The sequence below is a fragment of the Populus alba genome, chromosome 17, assembly GCF_005239225.2.
Source record: "Populus alba chromosome 17, ASM523922v2, whole genome shotgun sequence".
Taxonomy (NCBI): domain Eukaryota; kingdom Viridiplantae; phylum Streptophyta; class Magnoliopsida; order Malpighiales; family Salicaceae; genus Populus; species Populus alba.
In genome coordinates this window covers 19,803,734-19,827,958 of record NC_133300.1, presented here as the reverse complement: position 1 = coordinate 19,827,958, position 24,225 = coordinate 19,803,734, and the positions used below count along the sequence as shown (strand labels likewise).

Genomic DNA, 24,225 nt, shown 5'->3' with positions numbered 1-24,225 from the left:
GCTGATATGTATAAGGAAAAGAAAAACTTTTATGTTTATTTTAATATTATTTAAAAAATATATATATTATTTTAATTAGATAAATTGATAATCCACGTTTATTATCATTAACCTTCATTTTTACCCCTTCTTGAGGGGGAGGGGGGGAACTTTTTGCTGAAAGTTATAGTTTGATATCATTTTAACATTTGGTAGCATCATTTCCCAAAATAACAAGAAAATCAAACCCTAAGGAATAATTTATTATTATTATTTGAAAATAATACATATAATATTGGCAGCACTCTTGACAATTTTATTTTTTTTGATCACTTAAAGAGAGAAGCATGTCTAGAATCGGGCGACCTCTATACATGAGCTCTAAGGGCTCAACTTTGAACATGGTCATTGCTGTCTTCTCTGTCATGTCAATCTTGTTTTCACCAACCCTTTCCCACTCAAAGCACTGTATCAACGATCCCAAAGTTAAGGTCATCACTCTGTTTGCTAGGCCATCTCCAGGACAAGCTCTCCTTCCCATCCCGAAGGGGATGAACTTGCATGCATCAACTCTGCCTGCAGATTCAAATCTCTCAGGCTTGAAACTTGTGGGCTCATCCCACAGTGTACGGTCTCTATGGAGAGACCATGCGTTTACAAATAATATGGTCCCAGCTGGGACATGGTATCCTCCAATGGTACAGTCGGAGGATGGCATGTGCGGTGGTATAAGCGGTGTCACCGGACATAAACGCAGATTCTCGGAGATGATGCTCTGAAGGTAATTTAGTTTTGCAAAATCTGACTCTTTTATCAAGCGGTCTCCAACTTGAGCGTCCAGTTCTGCTTTAGCTTTCCTTAGCACGTCTGTATGGTTGAGTAGATTGGCTAATGCCCATTCCATAGATGTAGCAACAACACCTGCACAAAATATATAGTGAATTAAACTCAAGTCAACTCCGACCCGAAAGCTAAGATGAGAATGTTGTGGTAAACTTAATCAGTCACCTGCAATCATCAATTACCACTTGCAATCACCAACTATCAACCACCCAACCACCCCTTGAAATTTGAATTTTCTTACTTTCAGTTTGTGTATAAATAGACAACTAAGTTTATGTTATTAAGTGTGGAAAACAAAAGAAAGAAACACTAGAGAGAAAGAGAGGGTGTGTATTAAGAGTGTTTTGCTTGTATTTTATATGCTTGTTGTTTTGAAATAAAACCGGGTGTTTTATCCCCTCTAAGTGTTTCAAAGCCACCACCAGTGGTTTCTCCCATCAACAATTGGTTTCTCCCATCAACAATTAGTATCAGGGCCCCGTTCGTCAGAAAATAAAAGAGTTTTGGGATATACCTGAATTTTCAAAGTTGTCAAAAACACATTTTGATCACTCCATAGTGTAGAGTTCATCCATACAAACTCACTGGTGCAAAAATCATCTTCATTGGAGCTCGCGGTATCCAACACGCGCCGCTTGAAACTCAGGTACTAGCCCACACGCAGCCGACGCGCCTAGAAGAAGAAGACGACTAAGCCACACGCATGCCATATTTGAGCCGCGCCGAGCCTCCAGCCGCCAGCCGACCTGAAGAATATTCCCTAGAATATTCCCGGTTTAACCCCAACGAACTGTCCGACGTCCAGAATCTGTTTTCTGACCGGTTCAGCCCATTTCTACCCCATTTTCAACCAAGTAAGACCAATTCCCTATTGTTTTGAGCATTCCGGATCAATCTACAGTGTCCATTTTGCCAAATTCAACTCCCAAAAGGTGATATAGTCATTCAAAGAGCAAAATGACTATAGAAAATGCACAAACACTCATCCCAAAGCTAACAAAAGACAACTATGATAATTGGTGTATCAGATTGAAGGCATTTCTTGGTTCACAAGAGTGTATAGAGATTATGGAATATGATTATGATGAACCAGAGTCCAAAGAAGCAGAAAATTCATTACAAGAGGCACAAAAACAAGTTCTGAGAGGCAATAGAAAGAAAGACAACAAAGCAAAGACCATCATTTATCAAGGTCTTGATGAAGCCACATTTGAGATCATAGCTTCCGCAAAAACATCAAAAGAAATATGGGAGGCTCTCCAATAAAATTACAAAGGTGTTGAGAAAATCAAGAAGATTCGTCTTCAATCTTTGCGAGGTGAATTTGAATTAGTGCAAATGAAGTCATCAGAATCCATTTCTAATTATCATGCAAGAATTATGATGATAGTCAATCAGATGAGAAGAAATGGAGAAATCCTCTCAGATGCTCGAATTACTGAGAAAATTTTGAGATCCCTAGATCCAAAATTTGATTTTGTTATTGTTGCTATTGAAGAATCCAAAAAAGTGGACAAGTTGACAATGGATGAGCTTATGAGTTCTTTGCAAGCTTATGAGCTAAAGATTGTGAAAAGAAATGGAGATAAGGCAATTGAGCATGCCTTACAATCAAAGTTGTCTCTCAAGGAGGGCAGGGAGACTTCAATAAGTGGATATACCACTCAAGGAAGGAGTCAACAAAGACGAGGAGAATTTCAGCAATTTTAAGGAATAGGGTCTTGGAATAAGGGATTCAGAGGAAAAGGAGGTAAAAACACTACCAGAGGAGGCCGGGGACAACCAGCATTTACTCCTAAAGGAAGAGAGGCGGTTACAATAACCGTGACAAGAGAAATATCTAGTGTTATAGTTGTAATCAATTTGGGCACTATAGCACTAAATGTAGAAGGAAAGCTCCATCGGAGGTACATGAACAAGCCAACTATGCAGAGGAGGATGTCATCATCAGAGGACTAGTTGCATTATTAGTCCAACAAGGACTACGTGAGAATCATGAGAATATTTGGTATCTAGATTCTGGAGCCAGCAATCACATGTGTGGCCAACGGGATCTATTTGATGATCTAGATGAGACCATACAAGGTCTAGTCATATTTGGAGATACCTTAAAAGTTCTGATAAAAGGTAAAGGCAACATCCCAATCAAGTTGAAGAATGGCGATCATAGTTACATCGTAAATGTTTACTATGTTCCAGCCATAAAGCACAACATGCTAAGTATAGGTCAACTTATGGAGAAAGGATATACTCTTTACACAAAGAATTGTCATCTGATAGTCAAAGATTACAATGGGGAGATTAATTACCTATGTGAAGATGTCTAAGAATATGATGTTTCCTTTAAACATTCAATATGAGCTGCAAAGTGTTTGAGTGTCATCACCAACAATGGAGAGTGGCTCTAGCACCTAAGACTTGGACATATGAATTTCACAAGTCTGAAGATGCTAGCAAGCAAGAAGATGGTCAAAGGTATGCCCCACATTGATCATCCAGATGAAGTCTGTGAGAGTTGTGTCCTCAACAAACATCACAGATCCAGTTTTTCCAAAGAAGTCAACTGGAAAGCAAATAAGCCATTGGAGTTAGTGCACACAGATGTGTATGGTCCCATAAAGCCTATGTCAACTGGACAAAATAAGTGTTTCTTTACTTTCATTGATGATTTTAGCAGAAAGACATGGGTATACTTTCTGAAAAGGAAGTCAGAAGTATTCAATTGTTTTAAAGATTTTAAAGCAATTGTCGAGAAGCAAAGTGGCTATAAGATAAGAACTGTGAGATCTGATAAAGGTGGAGAATATACAGCAAATGAGTTTGAAGCCTTTTGTACATAACAAGGCATCAGACATCAGACAACATCAGCTTATACACCACAGCTAAATGGTGTAGCTAAGAGAAAGAATCGAATGATTCTTGACATGGAAAGAAGTCTACTTAAAGCAAAAAAGTTGCCCAAACAATAATAGGCTGAAGATGTACCATGTGCAGTGTATCTACTGAATCACTGCCCAACCAGAAGTTTGCAAGTTGTCACTCCGGAAGAAGCATGAAGTGATCACAAACCAAGTGTTACTCATCTTCAAGTCTTTGGTTGTGTGGCATATGCAAAGATTTCAGATGCAAGAAGGACCAAACTCGATGATAAAAGCGAGAAATGCATCTTTGTCGGATATGGTGATACAAGGATGGGATACAAGCTATATAATCCTATTACAAAGAATGTGATAATGAGTAGAGATGTTATCTTTGAAGAAGATAAATCTTGGCAGTGGAATGGTGATCAAGAAGAAGCAAAATTCATCAGTATTGATTTGATCCTTGAAGACAAAGTGGAAGTACCAACAGTACTTGTAGAAGGTTCGATGTTACCAGCAGATGAGCCACAAAGTCTGGCACACAGATTCCCTATATTCAATAGGAGAAACACACCAGAATCATCATTAACACCACCATCAGCATCCTCATCAGAAGGACCAAGAAGGATGAGAAATCTAGAAGAGTTGTACGATGCCACTCAAGTCATGGAAGATACAACTCTATTTTGTTTCTTCGCAAATAGTGACCCACTTAGCTTCAATGAAGCTATCACAGAAGAGAAGTGGATAAAAATAATGGATGAAGAAATACATGCCATTGAGAAGAATGATACCTAGAAGCTGACTAATCTACTAAAAAATAAGAAGGCAATAGGTGTCAAATGGGTCTATAAGATGAAGAAGAATGCAAAAGGAGAAGTACAAAGATACAAAGCAAGATTAGTGGCAAAAGGCTACAAACAGAGAGAAGACATTGACTATAGAGAAGTATTTGCTCTAGTAGTCCAGCTAGAGACAATCAAACTGATGATCTCACTAGCTGCACAACATAGATGGAAGATCTATCAACTCGATGTGAAGTCAGCATTTCTGAATGGCTTCCTAAAAGAAGAGATCTATGTTGAACAACCACTTGGATACATTGAAGCTGAAAATGAAGGCAAAGTATACAAGTTGAAGAAAGCCCTCTACGGTTTGAAGCAAGGTTCGCGTGCTTGGAATACTAGAATTGATAGGTATTTTCAAGACAATGGATTTGAAAAATGTCCATATGAACATGCAATATATGTGAAGAAAGAAGCAGATGGCATCATATTATTTGTGTGCCTATCTGTTGATGACTTGATATTTATCGGCAACAATCCTACCATGTTTGAAGACTTCAAGAAAAGCATGGTACAGGAGTTTGAGATGACAGACTTTGGTCTAATGGCACATTTTCTTAGCTTAGAAGTAACGCAGAAAGAAGAAGGGATTTTTGTATCCCAAAGCGATTACGCCAAAGATATTCTTGAAAGGTTCAAGATGGAAAGCTACAATCCGATATCAACTCCAGTTAAGAATGGAGTAGAATTGAGGAAGAGTAAAGTTGGAAATGTTGATCCAATTTACTTCAAAAGCTTAGTAGGAAGCTTAAGGTACTTGACATGTATCAGACCGAATATACTCTACGGAGTTGGACTTATCAGCAGATATACGGAGACACCGGACCAGTCTCACTTGAATGCAGCCAAGAGAATTCTTTGCTACATCAAAGGAACAATAAATGAAGGTATGTTTTATACCTCAAGTAAAAACTTCAATCTTGTTGGCTACTCGGATAGTGATTGAGGTAGAGATCTTGATGAAAGGAAAAGCACAACTGGATTTGTCTTTTTCATGGGAGATACATCTTTCACATGGTCATTGAAGAAGCAATCGATAGTAACGCTACCAACTCAGTTGTATACCATTTAATATGGTTAAGGAATATGCTGAAGTTTTTAGGATTTCCTTAAGAAAGTCCTCCAAAGATTTATATTGATAATCGATCAGCAATTGCATTAGCCAAGAATCCAGTGTATCATGAAAGAAGTAAACACATCGATACACGTCATCATTTTATCCGAGAGCATGTGAAGAACAAAGAAGTTGAACCGATATCCTACAAAACAAATGATCAAGTTGTAGATATCTTTACAAAGCCATTGAAGGGAGAGATATTCATCAGATTGAAGTTCATGTTTGGCATGACATCCCTCGATTGAGTTTAAAGGGGGAATTTGTTATGGTAAACTCAATTAGCCACGTGCAGCCACCAATTACCACCTGCAGCCACCAACTATCAACCACCCAACCACCCCTTGAAATTTGAATTTTCTTACTTTCATTTTGTGTATAAATAGGCAGCTAAGTTTATGTTATTAAGTGCGGAAAACAAAAGAAACAAACACTAGAGAGAAAGAGAGGGTGTGTATTAAGAGTGTTTTGCTTGTATTTTGTAAGCTTGTTGTTTTGAAATAAAACCGTGTATTTTATCCCCTCTAGGTATTCCAAAGGGAAAGATGCCCACCTGGGATGAACAAGTTTGTTATCTGAAAATGGCTTAGAATCTCCATGGCAATATTTTTTTTTCTCTTTTTCTCCCATTATTTGGCATGCCAATATTTTTTTTCTCCTTTTTTCTCCCATTATCTCCATGCCAATATTTTTTTTTCTCCCATTATTTGGCATGCCAATAATTTTTTTTCTCTTTTTCTCCCATTATTTGTCCTTATCTTTCTCTTTCCTTAATTTGGCTAATTTAAAAACTGAAATGAAAATACACAAGGAAAACTATCTAGCACGTGTTCGCACACGTGTTGAAAAAGACATCATCTAATGGCGATGCATGTCATGTCATGCTACTATCTATGGTGATCTTTATTTTGTTGATTTTATGTTGTCAAAAGAAATTTATTAGTTTAATACGTTGGGTTAGGTCGGGTTGAGAAAAAAACTTGATGAATTGTTTAATACGTTTACACAAAATTTGATGAAGCGGTGGAGAGAAAAACAGGTGGCTTTAGGCATCATTTGTGGTTTTGTTTCCCTTTTTAGTGAATGAAACTCTAAGAAATTGAAAGGGGAGATGATACCAAAAGATCAAACCGTAAGAAAAATTGAGTGAATCAAAACAAAAACATCATTTTTCCTTAACAGGTTAAATGATTGAATCAACATAAAAAGGGTTAGGTTTGACTAACCCGAACATGGCCTTTGATTATGTCATCAGTGTAGTATTCAGGCTGTTCTTCTTGCAAAGCGAGAAACCGGTTTATCATAGTGTTTCTGTCCCTGTCATCTCGATGCTCATCAACCAGTCCCTGTAAGAACACATCCATCTTCTTACTTAGTCTATCCAACTTCTTCAAGAAGCCTGTAATATCAACCCACTGCAACATTGGAATCAGATCTCCCACATTTATCATGGAAATATATGCAAAAAACTCTTCCAAGATCTCCCTAAAAATCCTGGCCTCTTCAATTTCCTTAACATCTACGCCATAATACGTCTTTCCTGCAACCATTCTCATTATAATATTACTCGTCAGGTCCAAGAGCATGGATCTCAACTCTACTTTAGCATAGTTACCATGCTTGGAAGTTGGAAACACTGTGAAGTCTACGCAGTAAGACCATGACTTCCTCTCTTCGGATGCTAAATAACGAAGTGAGGCGAGCAGGGGAGAAGATTTCAAGAGCGCTTATGCGGCGAAGTTTGCGCCAATGGTCGCCGTATTCGACTGAGCCCATGGTGGTGTTGCTGTAGTTTAAGTACTTGCTGACCAAAAAGTGAGGACGGTTGGCCAATATCGTTCTTGGTGAAACATTCTTCCACGGCCGATGGTGAAGATATGACAACGGCAAGGCGGGATCCGAGTTTTAGAGAGAATATGGGACCGTGTTTTTCTGAGAGGTAGTCGAGTGTTCGCTGGATAGGTTGTTTGAGGAGATGGAGATGGCCTATAATTGGAAGAGCAAAAGGGCTTGGTGGGAGATTACTGATCTTGCCTTGATTTCTTTTCTGGAGCAAGAACTTGGTTGAAAGAGCAAGAAAACACAAAGCATGGCAGAAGAAGAGAGAGTAGCAAAAGGCGTTGCAAGGTACTGTAGTCTTCTTCCATGCTTAACTTGCTTGATTGTTGAGGATTCTTTCTAACAGGTTTGGTGAGGATCAATGCTTGTATGTAAGCTTTGGAAAGTCAAGGTCCGCTTAACTGTACCCGTTAAACAGGGCCGCTGGCCGCTGGAAATCCGTTCTTGGGTTCCTCATGTCAACTCATATATCAATATATAAAGTCTAATATTCTTTTTATTATTTTTTAATAGCATTTTAAAATCCTTTTACGTTGTTTTTAATAGGAGTGAGCAAAAAAACTACAAAACCGATTAAACCAAGAAAACCAGAAAAAAAATAACAAAAAAAAACCTATTAAACCAATTAAAATTTTTAAAAAAATCGGCTGATTCGATTCAGTTTCGGTTTTATAACCAAAAAACCAAAAAAATAGAACCGAACTGAACCAAAACCGAACTCTATCAATTTCATTGTTTTTTAGAATATTTTTTATTTAATCATAAAAAAAATATTTGTTTGTAAAATTGAGTTTCAACTCTATAAGAAGAGATTTGCTTGAGATTTCAATAGTAAACCAACAAAATATCAAACTCAAATAATTATGTTCCCAATTAAAAATCAACAAAATATTAAATAATAAAATTAAAAAAAATTATTCAGAAAAATTAATAAAGATCCAATTGTCAAGGATCAAAGTGAAAACAAAACCAATAAAAAAGGCATGCATGCGAGGGCATGGTTAGTGCGTCTAGGCCTCCAAAAAAAGACCCAAAGGTGTAGGCCCGAACATGTTTAATTTTTTTGTGTGGTCATCCACCCCTATGTTTTTCTAGAAAAACAAATAGCAAGCGATGCGTCACTTATTGCGGCAAACATTGCATTGCTTGCTCTACCTAGATTTCGACAACTAGAGGATGCTGGAAAATTATGGTAGAGGTGTTTTAAACCCTATAAATCCATTTTCAATCACCTTTTGACCCAATAATATCTAAAAAACACCCTAGATACCTAAATAATCATGTTTATGCCTTTAAACAACCCAAAAAAGGTCAAAAAACCAAAAACCATCTTAAAAAGTACCCAAGATCATATCTCAGGCAATTTCAAGGTGAATAAACACCTTAGTTAAACTCTTCTCATAAAATGAAATATGAAAACACCAAAATTAACTATTTTGGTGGTTGAAATCCATGTTCACCTATGATTTTCTCTTTCTACCATAAGAATCTAGTGGCTCTCTTTTCTACTTCATACCAGGGATAAAAAAAAAATAAGATATATGAATTTTTGGACCAAAAAAGTTTTCTGAAAAAATTAGAAGGATAGAAAATGGTTTTGTGGCAAATTAAGAGGACAAAAATAAACTTTTTTAGTTAATTTCAAAACAATAATCTAGTTCTTCGGTGTTTTTTTATTTTTGTCCCCTGTCTTTCAATTGTGTCATTTCTTAACAAAATAGAAGCAATTAGCCTTCAATTTGATCATAGAATGATGCAATTGATGAGAGAAAAAAATTATTAATGACTAAAATGAAAAAAAATTACCATTAACTATAACTAAAATGGATCAATGTTTTACTATAGCGGGAATTACTATGAACTGTGAGTGCTTTCACTGTGAATTGCATTATTTGACACTGTAGTGAGAGTTACTGTAAACTATGAGTACTTTCACTATGGACTGCACTGTAGATTTGCTCTTTACTAGAAGCACTTTGGATTGAAGATGCGTAATGGCATGGTTGCCCGTGCCACAAAGAGTTGCAAAGATTGCAAGGGGTAGGGTTGTCTTTCTGGTTAGGAAGAAAATGATCAGTTCGAATTTTGGTGGGGCTGCACAACCCAAGCTGCATACACCTGGCGTTCGGCTTTAAGCCAAGACGCTAGGGCTAGACCCACGCGCCTAGTAGCAGCCCAGGAAAAATGTGGATTGCACTATTTCGAATCACTGTACACTGTGAGTGCTTTCACTGTGGATTGCACTGTTTGCATTTACTCTTTATCAAGCTCTTTCAAAACGTGTGGGAGTAGACACAAACACATTGCACTATGGACGACACTATAGCCATAGACTGTGCGGACAGCACTATAGAGCCCCAGGGGGCGTTCCTCTGCTATGTTTTTTTGTCAAGAATTGCCAGTAGATGCATTGCCTACTCTGCCAAAAGCTATTGGGTCTGCCTTGGCTGCTGGACCCAAGAGTGTTGGGTGTGGCTGCCAAGCCAAGCCCAAAACACTTCTAAAATGAGCAACAACGTTGGATCCTGCTGCCCGGCAGCACCTAATAGTGTTGGGTCTGGCTGCTAGCCAGACCCATCGATCTTGTGGTTTGGCTGCAAAGCCATACCCAAAGATATTATTATTTATATCATAAACATTTTAATTTTTTTATTATTAATATTAAAATATTATTTTTTGTATTATAAATATTATTATTTTTAATATAATTAAAATTATTAATATAAAAAATTAGTATTATTTGTGTTATAAATATTATTATTTTTATAAAAAATAGTATTATTTTTTTATATAAATATTATTATTTTTAATATAATTAATAGTATTAATATTAAAAATAGTATTATTTGTGTTATAAATATTATAGTGGGGTCGTTCCTCTGCCGTGTTTTTTCTCAAAAATTGCGGCTGGGGGCATTGTATCCTCTACCAAAAGCTATTGGATCTGGTTACCAAGTCAGGCCCAAAACACTTTCAAAAGCAGCCAACAACGTTGGGTCCTGTTGTCTATCGAGACCCAAAACACTTCAAAATAGGGTTGGGTGTGGCTGCCCAGCCAAACCCACCGGTCTTGGGTCGGGTTGGGCAGTTGGACCCAATATCCTTGGGTCTAGTTGTGCAGTTATATTCAAAGATATTATTATTTGTATTATAAATATTATTTTTTATTATAATTAAAAGTATTAATATAAAAAATAGTAGTATTTGTGTTATAAATATTATTAATTTTAGTATAATTAAAAGTATTAATATTAAAACTAATATTATTTTTGTTATAAATATCATTATTTTTGTTATAATTAAAAGTATGAATATCAAAAATATTATTATCTGTGTTATAAATATTATTATTTGTACTATAATTAAAAGTATTAATATAAAAAATAGTATTATTAGTGTTATAAATATTATTATTTTTACTATAATTAATAGTATTAATATTAAAATAATATTATTTGTGTTATAAATATTATAGAGCCCTGGGGGCGTTTCTCTGTTATGTTTTTGGTCAAGAATTGTGGTCGGGGCATTGCCTCCTAACACAATTAAAAGATTGATGTCTTATCCTAAGTGTAAGAGTGTCGAATTAATAAATAATCCAGTAAGACCGGTGTCGAACCATAGAGATTTCAACTGTATAAAATTACAAATAATAAATGGAAATGAGTTGAAGAGAACTTTTGAGATGAGATATTGATGTAAGGATTAAACAAAGATAAAACAATTATCAAGGTTAGAGGATCCACTAATGGTATTTTAAATAAATATAATATAAACTCTTTTTGTTACTCAACTAGAAACCACACATATTGGAGGTTCAAATTGGATAATTCATCATTAATAGCTCATTATAAATTATTAACATAATCATATTAATTACCTTATTTGAGTAATATCAATACTTGTAAATGTTATCAGGTATTCATGGTGATAACTTATGTCAACAACAAATCAAGTTTCTTTTGTCGCGGGGGTCACGCCGTGATGTCGTCTGGCGATGGTTGGGGCTTTTTGTCGTGCCTCCTGATGAGGTGTTGTGTGTGTGTTATGTGTTGGGACGAGTTTTTAGATTTAATCATAAAATTATGATTAATTTTTAGGATTTGCCACCTAGTATTATGGTCACTAGGAACCTATGGTCTGCGAGAGTCTGGGTAAGGGACTGGTTGTATAAGGGGAAGACACATCAACCCCAGTGCACCCTACCTAAGGTAAGCTACATTGTTGTTTGATTGTTTTTTCTAAGTCGGGTTTTTATTCGTTAGTCTTTTATGAGATTCAAGGTAGATCTCTCTTCATGAGAAAGTTTCTATCTTATCAGATTAAATTCTAACCATTCTAAAGTCTAAATTTTAGCATCATATTTTTACACCTTGTATCTTTAATACCTGATGGTGTACTTTATCGTGTAATTTTACACCCCACATATATTAAAGTCTACTTTTGGACCCTAGAAAAAAATGGTGGAAAAAGGTTTTTAATATTTTGGTTAAATCCTAGATAATCATAAACTGGTTATGATATCCATTCTGCATTTTAAAATATGAAAAAGATGCAACTTTTGTTTTTACGAAGATATACTAGAAACAAATTTAGGATTTGACCGTATGCATGAAAATAAAAGTTAATTTAAAAGTTATTGAGATTTTTTTTTTAAAATGTTTTGAATTTTTTTTTTTTTTTGAAATATTTTAGAGAAAAACCAGGTATTTTAATATCGAATTTGTATTTTACAGTGTAAATATGCAACCCGATATTATGCAAAATTGGTAGAAAAATATGCAAGAAAATCACAAATTTTTTTCAAAGGATTTTTTAAAATCTTTTTGAATTTTTTTTGTTTTTTTATATATAATATTATAATATATTATATTATATTAATTAAATATTATTAAAACATGTGGGCTGGGCCGTCCCATAGAAATGGGCCAAGCTCAACCCAAGGAAAAAGGTGGGCTGATATTGGCCCAACATATTTTTTCTTCTCTTTTTGGGTGGGCTGGGTCGAATTAGGTCCGGCCCACATCCAAAGTTAATTATTTTTGTAGCAGTTCATGTTCTACATGCAACGAAATGGTTGTAGAAGTTGCAAACGAGCGGAGGAGAAGACTACCGAGGGCAGTGGTCACGGCCGTGATCAGGAGGTTGAGCAAATAGTTCGAGCGGCGTCGTTGCGAGGAACGGTGGGGGAGTTGGTGGTCGGTGGTAGTGGAAGGAAAAGGAGAAGAAAATTTGTAAAGGAGAGAGAAAGCGAGCAACGGTGGCTCCTAGTGGCCGGAAGGTGGCTGTGTTGGCTTTCTGTGGTGGAATTGGTGGCTGAAAATCTGATGGTGATGACAATGGTGGTTGGGACGGTGGAGACAAAAGAGAGAGTGAAGACAGATGGCAAGAAAGGAAAAATTCTGGGGAGGAAAGCTGGTTTTCGGCCGACTTTAGACCCGATTTTCTCCCCCCTCAGGGCATGAAATCCACTTATATTTATAGGCGGTGGAAGTGGGCAATCTTGTCTACACTGGGGAAAAATCTCAGCATTTGATTCAGTTGGGAAAGATCCCAACTGTTGGTTCAAAGTATTCATCATGAGTTGTCAAATCAAAGGAAAAGGCTTACTGAGTTAGTCTCTTTAGGATGGCGCCGATAAGTTGTCATTTAGCCTGAACAGGCCTATGGGGCTGTAGAGAAATTGCAAAGGATCATTTGTGTGCATGTTTTGTTAGATTTGATTGAGAAATGAAGCATTAAATGCAACTGAAAAGTAGGCATCCAGACAGTTTTTTCCGAGTAAAACAGGGAAGGCAATGAACAGTAACCAGACAATGCGTCATCTAGTTCTTTTTTTTTTTTTAATGATCAAAACGACATTGTTTAAGGTTAAATTAGGGATTTCACCGAAGTTCAATCTAATCCTCCAGCTTTCAATTATTTTCAATAGAACCCCTAATTGACCCTAAACTTTTGATTTAATACAATTAAGCCCTCGATGAATTACTGTTTGAGCCTCGGATTTACGTGCCCTTTGCAATATGGTCATTAGTCTCGGATTTATTCAATTGAACCCCTAATTAACCATTAAACTTTCAATTTTTTCAATTTCACCCCCAGTTTTTATCAATTGAGCCCCTATAGTTGGCACCTTTTGCAGATTGGTCATTGGCTGTGAATTTTATCAATTTAGCCCCTAATTGACCCCAAAACTTTAATTTTCTTGCAATTTGGCCCGTAATTTCATTCAATTAACTTGGAAAAAATTACATTTGGTCTCTTAAAATTCCAATCTTCTCAATTAAGCCCAAATTAGGCTCCCAAACTTCATTTTTCACCAATTAAGTCCCAAATAAAATTAATTTGACCCATTTAAAGTATAATTAAGTCCTTGCACTTAATTAAATCCTTCAATTGGACCCAAATTAATTCTTAAACATAATTAAAATTTAATTTGGCTCATGATTAAATCAAATTGGCCCATTAAAAAGTTAATTATGTCCTTGAACTTGATTTTTATACAAATTCGTTCAATAATCATTTAATTTGACCTTAAATTTGCATTTTTCTCCATTTTTGGACATAATGAGGTACAATTAGGCTTTAAAATTTTCTCCAAAATTGCTGCTTAATTTCCCGGCCTACTTTCTCTACGTTGTTAGCCTTTATTTTTATTTTTATTTTTTTTTTTGAAAAAGAAAGTGATGTTTGGGGAATAACCCAGAATTGGGTTATGACACGTTTCATAGCACAAGTGTCGATTATACCATACAGTAGGCTATGAAAGGGTCAAGTATTTATTGTATCAAAGGTTCTACAACACAAATCTAGATTAACTATTTAACAAGCAATGTATTAAAAGTAAGCAAGATCACAATTATAAAACATGTTAATATCAAACTTTCTTAAATATAAACATTAAAAGTCCATGTTGAGTTCATATTATACTTATTTTACACCATTAGTGTAACCTTTCACCTTGACAAAATAAACTTAGTTATATATAATGAAGAAGAGAAACATAAATAAAAAAAAATAAAAACATAATAATGATATAAATTAACTAAGTATAGTGATTAGTACTTAAAAGTGCATTTTTATCAAGGTTTTATATCATCATTTTGCACTTGAAGTATTAATAATTCCTTAACTAAAGCATGTTTTGTAATAACATACCTAATAATATAAGATATCTTTAATTTATGGTAAATGTTCATCTTAAATACAGGTTTATCACATAAATGAAAGGATTGATTGATGAGTTTAAGTATTGAAATTAAAAGGACAAATAGAGGGCCAAACTTAGAAAAGAGATGTTGGTGTAGTCTAAACTGGAACACTGTTCGGTAATTGGGTCATATCTCGAGTTCTAGATGTTCAAATGATCTCAAATTATTTAGACAGATTTGGTAAGACATAGACCTACAACTTTCATGTGGAGTTCAAGATTTTAAAAGACCATTTTCAAGTCCAAATTATAGTAACAACGGAGAAGTCTGAATCTGTCCTACAGCCCAAACATTGTTCAGTGTTCAGCCCATATCTCGAGTTATAGAAGTCCAAATGACCTCAAATTATTTTTCCTGGAAAGCTAAGATAATTTCCTATAACTTTCATGGGTATAGGTGGTTCTAGTTCTAATGTTAGCAATGACGTTTTATAAAAGACCATTTTCAAGTCCAAATTATAGTAACAACGGAGAAGTCTGAATCTGTCCTACAGCCCAAACATTGTTCAGTGTTCAGCCCATATCTCGAGTTATAGAAGTCCAAATAACCTCAAATTATTTTTCCTGGAAAGCTAAGATAATTTCCTATAACTTTCATGGGTATAGGTGGTTCTAGTTCTAATGTTAGCAATGACGTTTTATTCAGACAAGAAGATAAGGATTTTCACCAAGTTAAGAGTTGGTCACCAACTCAACAATTAGTCATCAAATCAATAGTTCTAAATTTTGGCCTATAAAAGGAGGCATTTGACATGCATTTAGGCATCTTGGTTGTTCAGATCAAGATCATACTCTTTATTTCTCTCTTTATATTTTTTTGTAATTCTTAAGTTTTGCTTTCATTAATATCTTGTTTATGCTTTTCATTTCCTTTCCTTTACTTAGTTAACTTGTATCTTATTTATGTTCTTATTTTGTTTATTTATGTTTCTCTTCTTCATTATATTTAGCTAAGTTTATTATGTCAAGGTGAAAAGGTTACACTAATGGTGTAAGAATAAGTATATTATAAACTCAACATGGACCTTAATATTTAATATTAACATGTCTTATCTTTTTATCTTACTAATTCTTAATACCTTGCTTGTTAAATGGTTAATCTAGATTTATGTTGTATAACACTTGGTATAACAAATGCTTAGCACTCTCATAGCACAACCGTATGGTATTACCTACACTTGTGCTATGAAAGAAACTTGATTTGTTGTTAACATAAGTTAGCATCATGAATTCCTAACAATATTTAAAAGTTTGGTGTTACTTAAATAAGATAATTAATATGATCATGTTAACAATTTATAATGAGCTATTAATGGCAAATCATCTTATTGGAACCTCCTTTATGTGTGGTTTCTAGTTGAGTAATAAGAGTTTATACTATACTTGTTTGAAATACCATTAGTGGATCCTCTAACCTTGACACTTGTTTTTATCATTGTTTAATTATCACATTGATCTTCCATCTCAAAATTGTCATCAACTTCTTCCTCTTTATTATTATTATTATTATTATTATTATTATTATTACCATTATTATGAGTATTATTATTATTACTACTACTACTACTAGTATTATTATTATTATTATTATTATTATTATTATTATTATTATTATTATTATTATTATATTATTATTATTACTATTATTGTTGTTATTAATATTGTTGTTGTATTATTGTTATTTATAATTTATACAATTAACCTTCCTATGGTTCGATCTCAGTCTTGCCGGGTTATTTATTACTTCGACACTCCTGCACTTGGGAGAAGACATCAATTTTTTGATCGTGTCATATAGTAAAGGAAATGAAAAACATAAACAAGAGATTAATGAAAATATAATATGAAATAAAACTTGAACATTACAAAATACAAAGAAAGAGAGCAAGAGCAAGATTTTGATATGAAAACCAAAATGCCTAAATGTATGGCAAATACCTTCTTTTATAGGCTAAAATTTGAAACTATTGATTTGATGACTAATTATAGAATTGGTGGCCAACTCTTGACTTGGTGGCTATCTATTGACTTGTTGGCTGGACAAAACATCATTGCTAACATCAAAATTTGAACAACTCATCTTCATGAAAGTTGTGGGAATTTATCTCAGCTTTCCAACAAAATAAGAATAAGCTCATTTTAACTTCTAAAACTCGAGATATGGGTTGAACACCGAACAGTATTTGGACTATAGGACAAATTCAGACTTACTTTTTGTTGCTAAGATGTGAACCTGGAACGGCAGCTTTGAATCTTGGACTCTTCATGAAAGTTTTAGGCCTATGTCTTAGCTTTCCATCAAAATAAACTAAACCTAAATCCAAGGTCTACAACTCTAGTTATGATCCAATAATCGAATGGTATTCCAGTTTCAATTGAACCAACATCTCTTCTCTAAGCTTAGTCCTCTCTTTGTCTTCTCGATTTCAATAGTTAAACACATCAATCAATTCTTTGAATTGTGAGATATGCCTGCATTCAAAATGAGCATTTATCATAAATTAAAAATATCTTATATTATCAAACTTGTTATTATAAAACATGCTTAAGTTATGGAATTTAATGATACTTTAAGTGCAATATAATGATATAAAACCTTAATGAAAATGTACTTTTAAGTATTAATCACCTCCTCTACCAAAAGATACTGGGTCTGGCTTCGCAGATGGACCCAACGTTATTGGGTCCAGCTTCCAAGCCAAACCCAAAACACTTCCAAAATGAGCCAACAGCATTGGATCCTGCTACTCAACAAGACCCAATAGTGTTGGGTTTAGCTCAGCCAGACCCAAAATACTTCAAAAGGGAAGTGGGTCTGGCTGCCCAGCCAGACCCATCGATCTTGAGTCTGGGTTAGCAGTTAGACCCAATATTATTGGGTCTCGTTGTGCACCCATACCCAAGGATATTATTATTTGTATTATAAATATTTTAAATTTTATTATTATTAATATTAAAAATTTTATTATTTGTATTATAAATATTTTTTTATAATTAAAAGCATTAATATAAAAAAAATAGTATTATTGGTATTATAAATATTATTATAATTAACAGTATTAATATTAAAAATAGTATTATTCGTGTTATAAATATTTTTATTTTTACTATAATTAAAAGTATTAACATAAAAAATAGCATTATTCATGTTATAAATATTATTATTTTTACTATAATTAATAGTATTAATATTAAAAATAGTATTATTTTATGTTATAAATACTGTAGAGCCATGAGAGGTGTTCCTCTGCTATGTTTTTTTGTCAAGAATTGCGACTGGAGGCATTATCTTCTCTATTAAAAGCTATGGGGCTGGCTTGGCAGCTAGAGTCAATGTTGTTGGGTCTGGCTGCCAAGTCAGGCTAAAAAACACTTCCAAAATAAGCCACCAGTGTTGGGTTCTGCTGCCCAGAATGACTCAATAATGTTAGGTTTGCCCAAGTTAAACCCAAAACACTTTAAAAATGGGCTGGGCAGCAGGACCCAATGTTCTTGGATCTGATTGTGCAGCCACACTTAAGGATATTATTATTTGTATTATAAATATTGTTTGTTATTATAATTAAAAGTATTAATTTTAAAAAATAGTATTATAAAAAGTATTATTATTTGTGTAATAAATAATATATTGTACTATAATTAAAATTATTAATATAAAAAATAGTATTATTCGTGTTATAAATATTATTATTATTATTATTATTATTATTATAATTAATAGTATTAATATCAAAATATTATTATTTGTGTTATAAATATTATAAGAACTTAGGTCAAACGAGTTTAATATTATTATTAATATTATTATATGCATTAATATTATTAAATTTGTAAAAAATATTATTATTATAAAAAAACATATAATTGATTTGAAGGGTAAAATCAATTATTGTTGTTGTTGTTATTAACTTGGGTCAGACATTCCCTTCTCTGACCCAAGAAACTTGGGGCTGGAAAAGCGCACCTCACCCAAGCAGCTTGGGTGTAGCTAGAGCGCAGACCCAAATCTCTTGGGTCTTAATTACACCACGCCTGACTCAAGACTTTTGGTTCTTCGTCTAGACCCAATCTCTTAGGTCTTGCGTTAGGATATAAGGTTAATTGGTCCTGTTTCAGGACCCAATGCTCTTGGGTCTAGCGTCAGGACCCAAGGCTAATGGATTTTGCGTTAGAACTCAATTCTCTTCAATCCGACATTAGTACCCAGGGCTAATGGGTCTTACGTCAAAATCCAATGTTATTGGGTCTTAGGTTTCTAAATATAATTATTTGTATTATAAATATTATTATTTTTAATCAAAAATAATCCATTTTAGATTTCCACTAAGTTATCTTCCACGGGTGGATACAAGTTTTGTTTACATAAAAAAATATTAATTATCTACTTATACTTTGTCATGGACATAAAAAATAAATATACAAATTTTTCAACATATTTTTTACATTAAAAAAAATTATAATAGTAGATAAAAAAGCTGATATATATATATATAAAATTTGATAATCCACTTTTATTATCATTAACCTTCATTTTTACCCCTTCTTGAGGGGAAAAAAAAAACTTTTTTCTGAAGTTTATAGTTTAATATCATTTTAACAATTGGTATCATCATGTCCCAAAATAATAAGAAAATCAAACCCTAAGGGGTATTTTATTATTATTATATTTTGCAAATAAACACATACATATAATAGTGGCAGCACTCTTGACAATTTTATATTTTTTGATCACTTAAAGAGAGAAGCATGTCTAGAATCGGGCGAGCTCTACACATGAGCTCTAAGGGCTCAACTTTGAACATGGTCATTGCTGTCTTCTCTGTCATGTCAATCTTGTTTTCACCAACCCTTTCCCACTCAAAGCATTGTATCAACGATCCCAAAGTTAAGGTCATCACTCTGTTTGCTAGGCCATCTCCAGGACAAGCTCTCCTTCCCATCCCAAAGGGGATGAACTTGCATGCATCAACTCTGCCTGCAGATTCAAATCTCTCAGGCTTGAAACTGGTGGGCTCATCCCACAGTGTAGGGTCTCTATGGAGAGACCATGCGTTTACAAATAATATGGTCCCAGCTGGGACATGGTATCCTCCAATGGTACAGTCGGAGGATGGCATGTGCGGTGGTATAAGCGGTGTCACCGGACATAAACGCAGATTCTCGGAGATGATGCTCTGAAGGTAATTTAGTTTTGCAAAATCTGACTCTTTTATCAAGCGGTCTCCAACTTGAGCGTCCAGTTCTGCTTTAGCTTTCTTTAGCACGTCTGGATGGTTGAGTAGATTGGCTAATGCCCATTCCATAGATGTAGCAGCAGTCTCTGTTCCCCCAAGCAACAACACCTGCACAAAATACTTAGGATTTTACTTTGAACTATCTTGAATATGACTTGTTGGATAGATCCACAGCCGAAGCTTAAAAGAATCTTGACATGCAAACTAATCTCACGACATTCTCATCGTTGAAGAAAAACGTGGCTTAAGGTGATCGTTTGTGGTTTCTCTTTGTTGTTTTTTAATGAACGAAATTTAAGAAATTGAAAGGGGAGATGATACCAAAAGAAATGTGAGTGAATCACAAAGAATAAACAACAACAAAAACATCATGTGTTTCCTTACAAGTTAAATGATTGAATCAACATAAAAAAGAGTTTGATTTGACTAACCAGAACATGGCCTTTGATTACTTCATCCGTGTAGTATTCAGGCTGTTCTTCTTGCAGAGCAAGAAACCGGTTTATCATAGTGTTTCTGTCCCTGTCATCTCGATGCTCATCAACCAGTCCTTGTAAGAACACATCCATCTTCTTACTTAGTCTATCCAACTTCTTCAAGTGCCCAGTAAAATCAATCCACTGCAACAATGGAATCATATCCCCCAAATTTCTCACGGCAATACATTCGGCAAACTCTTCCATGATCTCCTTAAAAATCCTGGCCTCTTCAATTTCCTTAACATCTTCTCCATAATACCTCTTCCCTGCAACCATTCTCATTATAATATTACACGTCAGGTCAAAGAGCATGGACCTTAACTCCACCTTAGCATAGTTACCATGCTTGGAAACACCGTGAAGTCTACGCAGTAAGGCCATGACTTCCTCTCTACGGATGCTAAATAACGAAGTGAGGCGAGGAGGGGAGAAGATCTCAAGAGCGCTTATGCGGCGAAGGTTGCGCCAATGTTCTCCGTATTCGACTGAGCCCATTGTGGTGTTGTTGTAGTTTAAGTACTTGCTGCTCAAAAAGTAAGGACGGTTGGCCAACACAATATCGTTCTTGGTGAAACATTCTTCCACGGCCGATGGTGAAGATATGACAACGGCAAGGCGGGATCCGATCTTGATAGAAAATATTGGACCGTATTTTTGTGAGAGGGAGTGGAGTGTTCGATGGATAGGTTGCTTGAGGAGATAGAGATGACCTATAATTGGAAGAGCAAAAGGGCTCGGTGGGAGATTAATGGTCTTGCCTTGCTTTCTTTTCTGAAGCAAGAACTTGGTTGAAAGAACAAGAAACGCCATGCATGGAAGGAGAAGAGAATAGCGTAGCCATAGCGAGGTACTGTAGTCTTCTTCCATGCGTAAATTGTTGAACAGGCTCTAGCTTACCGATCCTCCTTTTAACCAGCCAGGCAATTCTTCTCACTGCATGCAGCCTTCAAAAACTCAAGGTCCACATAACTGTGTATCGGTCAAATTGCGCAGCATGGCATTCGAGATTTTCTTGAAAATTTATATCATAACATCGTTTGAAAAAATTAAAATTGAAACGATTAGAAAAAACCTCAAACTCTGCCCACGTTGAAGCCACCACCTTTGAATTTTAAAATGGCAAGGCAAGGCACCAAATATTATCATTCCAACTTGACTACTTAGACTCCATGACTTTTCACATTTCATATGGTTTTTTAACATACAAATTTCAATATTTGTACCAAATATTCTTATTTCCTTCATGATGGAAACATAAAAATCTCCCACAAAACATATAAAAACACCAAATTTCAAGGTTCCTTTTCGTTAATTAATGATTAAATTATTCAATAAAACGGGAGAATATATAAATTATAATAGTCTTCGTAAGAAAATGTTATTACGAGGGTACTATCTAGAATCATTAAATCATAAATTATTGATAAAAAATTTTATTAAAATATATAGAAAGGTATTTACTTTGAGTTATACCAGCATCCAAGTCCAAATCTTCTATGTCAAGTCAAACTGGATCGGCTGCAACTCTCGTAATGATCCACTTTCGATTATTAGCCGATGAGTTTTCTTAACATGGAGAAGCCTAGCCATTGCAGCTTGCAAGTAATCCGAGCCCAAGCTCAAAGAGTATTCTTTGTAAAGGCTAGCTAGAGAGGATATAGTCACCCTGAAATGAGTCAAACGAAGGCGACAGGTGATTCCTTGACTAGAAAAATCACAGGAGACAATAATGGTGTCGAAAGAAAATTCAGCACATCAGTCTCTGTTTTATCTCTAATTGCTAAATCTTTTCGACGTGACAGGTCCAATTTTATTTCCAATCAAATTAAATAAGATATTTAGTATGTAAATTCTAATTAAACCGATTAAATTTTTAATAATAATTTGATTGATTAAGCCAAGATGATATAAATCTAGCCAGGTTAAAATTAAGGAAAAAAAATGTTATTGGCAGGTAGGAATGCAAGAAATTTAATTTAGAACAATGTTCACTTTGATGAAGTTTTGAGAGCATGCAGCCCAGATGCCTCCACTATCTAAGAAGATGACACTGAAAGCAAAAATCTTCCACACAGTACCTGGAGGCAGAACTCTCCTTTTGGTTTCAAAGTTAATTTATTTATGAAAATTATGTTTGTTACTGTACAACAAGGATGTTGTCGGTGTTATTAAAGTTGTTGTTGGCAACCCTAAAATGTATAGTTTAACTGGTCAGATCTTAGTTTTACTTTTTAGATATCACCAGTTTGAGTTTTACAAATCTTAGAGCCACTGTAGATTTATATGATCGTTAATTTTAAGGTTTGTGAGATTAGTCGAGGTACGCGTAAGCTAACCCAAACACCCACGTTATTAAAAAAAAAAAGTTATTATTGGCTTGATGGTTCAATTCAATAACTTGTTGATTTGAGATTTGATTTAAATTTTATTTTATTTTAAATTAAATAATTATAAAAATTATCAGAATGTAATAATCGATATTATTAAACTTATTTTGACTTGGTGAATTAACTCCGTGACTTACTTATTTGAGATATGATATAAATCTTATTTTAAATTAAATCATTATAAAAATTATTTTTGTTACTATAAAAGAAGGATGATGTAGTAATCGATGTTCTTAAACTTGTTTTAGCTTGGTAGATCAACTCATTAACTTGTCAATTTAAGATTTAAACTGTATTTTATTTTAAATTAGATCATATAAAATTCAATCCAATCAAATATAAATTTTAAATAGATCTGAGGTAACTTGTTCAACGAATAAGACATTGACCTAGCCTAGTCATGGAATTTAAGAACTTTGACAGTAGCATAGAGATGATATTTTTGCTAAGATGTTTGTATGGTGAAATCTGAGGGAAAGCGAAGGGTTACTTCAATCGGAGACTAGGGTTTGCAAAGAGATGAGAGAAAAAGGAAGAAGAAGACAGACGTCCAAAAAGAAAAGCTGAGAGATATATGCTTCTTTGGAGTGCTCTCTTGTCGTGGGACCCTGTTCTATCTTTTTCAAATGTCTTACATGTAAATGAGAAGCAATCATCTTTCTTTGTGCATGAAAAACAAAAAAATTTACGTCTGAGAAATAGAGAAAGGCACTTCTTGATTTGACAGGGCACCAAATTAAGTCTCTTTTTGGGATGGATTCTTTTGTTTTTTTTTGGAAAAGAAGGAGGAGATTACAAGAGATCTTGATTATCAAGGTTCATAAAATACATCAACTCCCAATCTTTTCCTTAAAATTTTTGGATTATATTAGCATTCTTTTACACTTTTTTTTTTTTTGAAAAATAGTTCTTTTTATATATAATTTTAGCTGAGAGGATTCTTGATTTAATAGGAATATCTTTATATATGCTTTTTAATTACTATTTAAAAAAAAAAGATAGTGAAAACAAAAAAGACATGTCTCTTAATGTTTTTTATTTAGAGATTCATTTCAAAATAGTTCCATAGCTGGATTTATTTATTTATTTGTCTTCGTTTTTATAATCAAACATGTTTTTATTCCTTTTATATATATTATTTTTGTCTCGAAATAATTGTTCTAAAACACTAAATGCTTGTTTATCTAAGTATTGTTGAGTTTTCTAAATATCATACACGCAGTGAAAACTATGAAATAAAATTATTTAAAAATTCCTAAGATCTCGTGAGACAGATCTAGAATTGTTTATGATTTATTACATGAACATCTTATCTTATTTCAGCTTAGAATAATTCTTTAAGGGATGGGTTGCACAAACCACAAGTTGTCCAAATGTCCGGCCTCTAACGATAATCCATACGAACCATCCTTGAGAAACATCCTAAATCCCTAT

The 24,225-nt window shown here is 34.2% G+C and overlaps 1 protein-coding gene and 1 pseudogene across 1 annotated transcript; both read right to left on the bottom strand.

The window, feature by feature from the left end:
- Positions 1 to 286: 286 nt before the first annotated feature.
- Positions 287 to 7,938, bottom strand: LOC118037223 (cytochrome P450 81Q32-like; annotated as a pseudogene).
- Positions 7,939 to 19,321: 11,383 nt separating this feature from the next.
- Positions 19,322 to 21,325, bottom strand: LOC118037227 (cytochrome P450 81Q32). Its single transcript, XM_035043144.2, has 2 exons — positions 20,357 to 21,325; positions 19,322 to 20,033 (listed from the first exon to the last, which is right to left on the bottom strand). Exons 1-2 carry the CDS (start codon positions 21,269 to 21,271, stop codon positions 19,407 to 19,409), a joined length of 1,542 nt encoding a protein of 513 aa, XP_034899035.1. The 5' UTR covers positions 21,272 to 21,325; the 3' UTR covers positions 19,322 to 19,406.
- Positions 21,326 to 24,225: the final 2,900 nt, after the last annotated feature.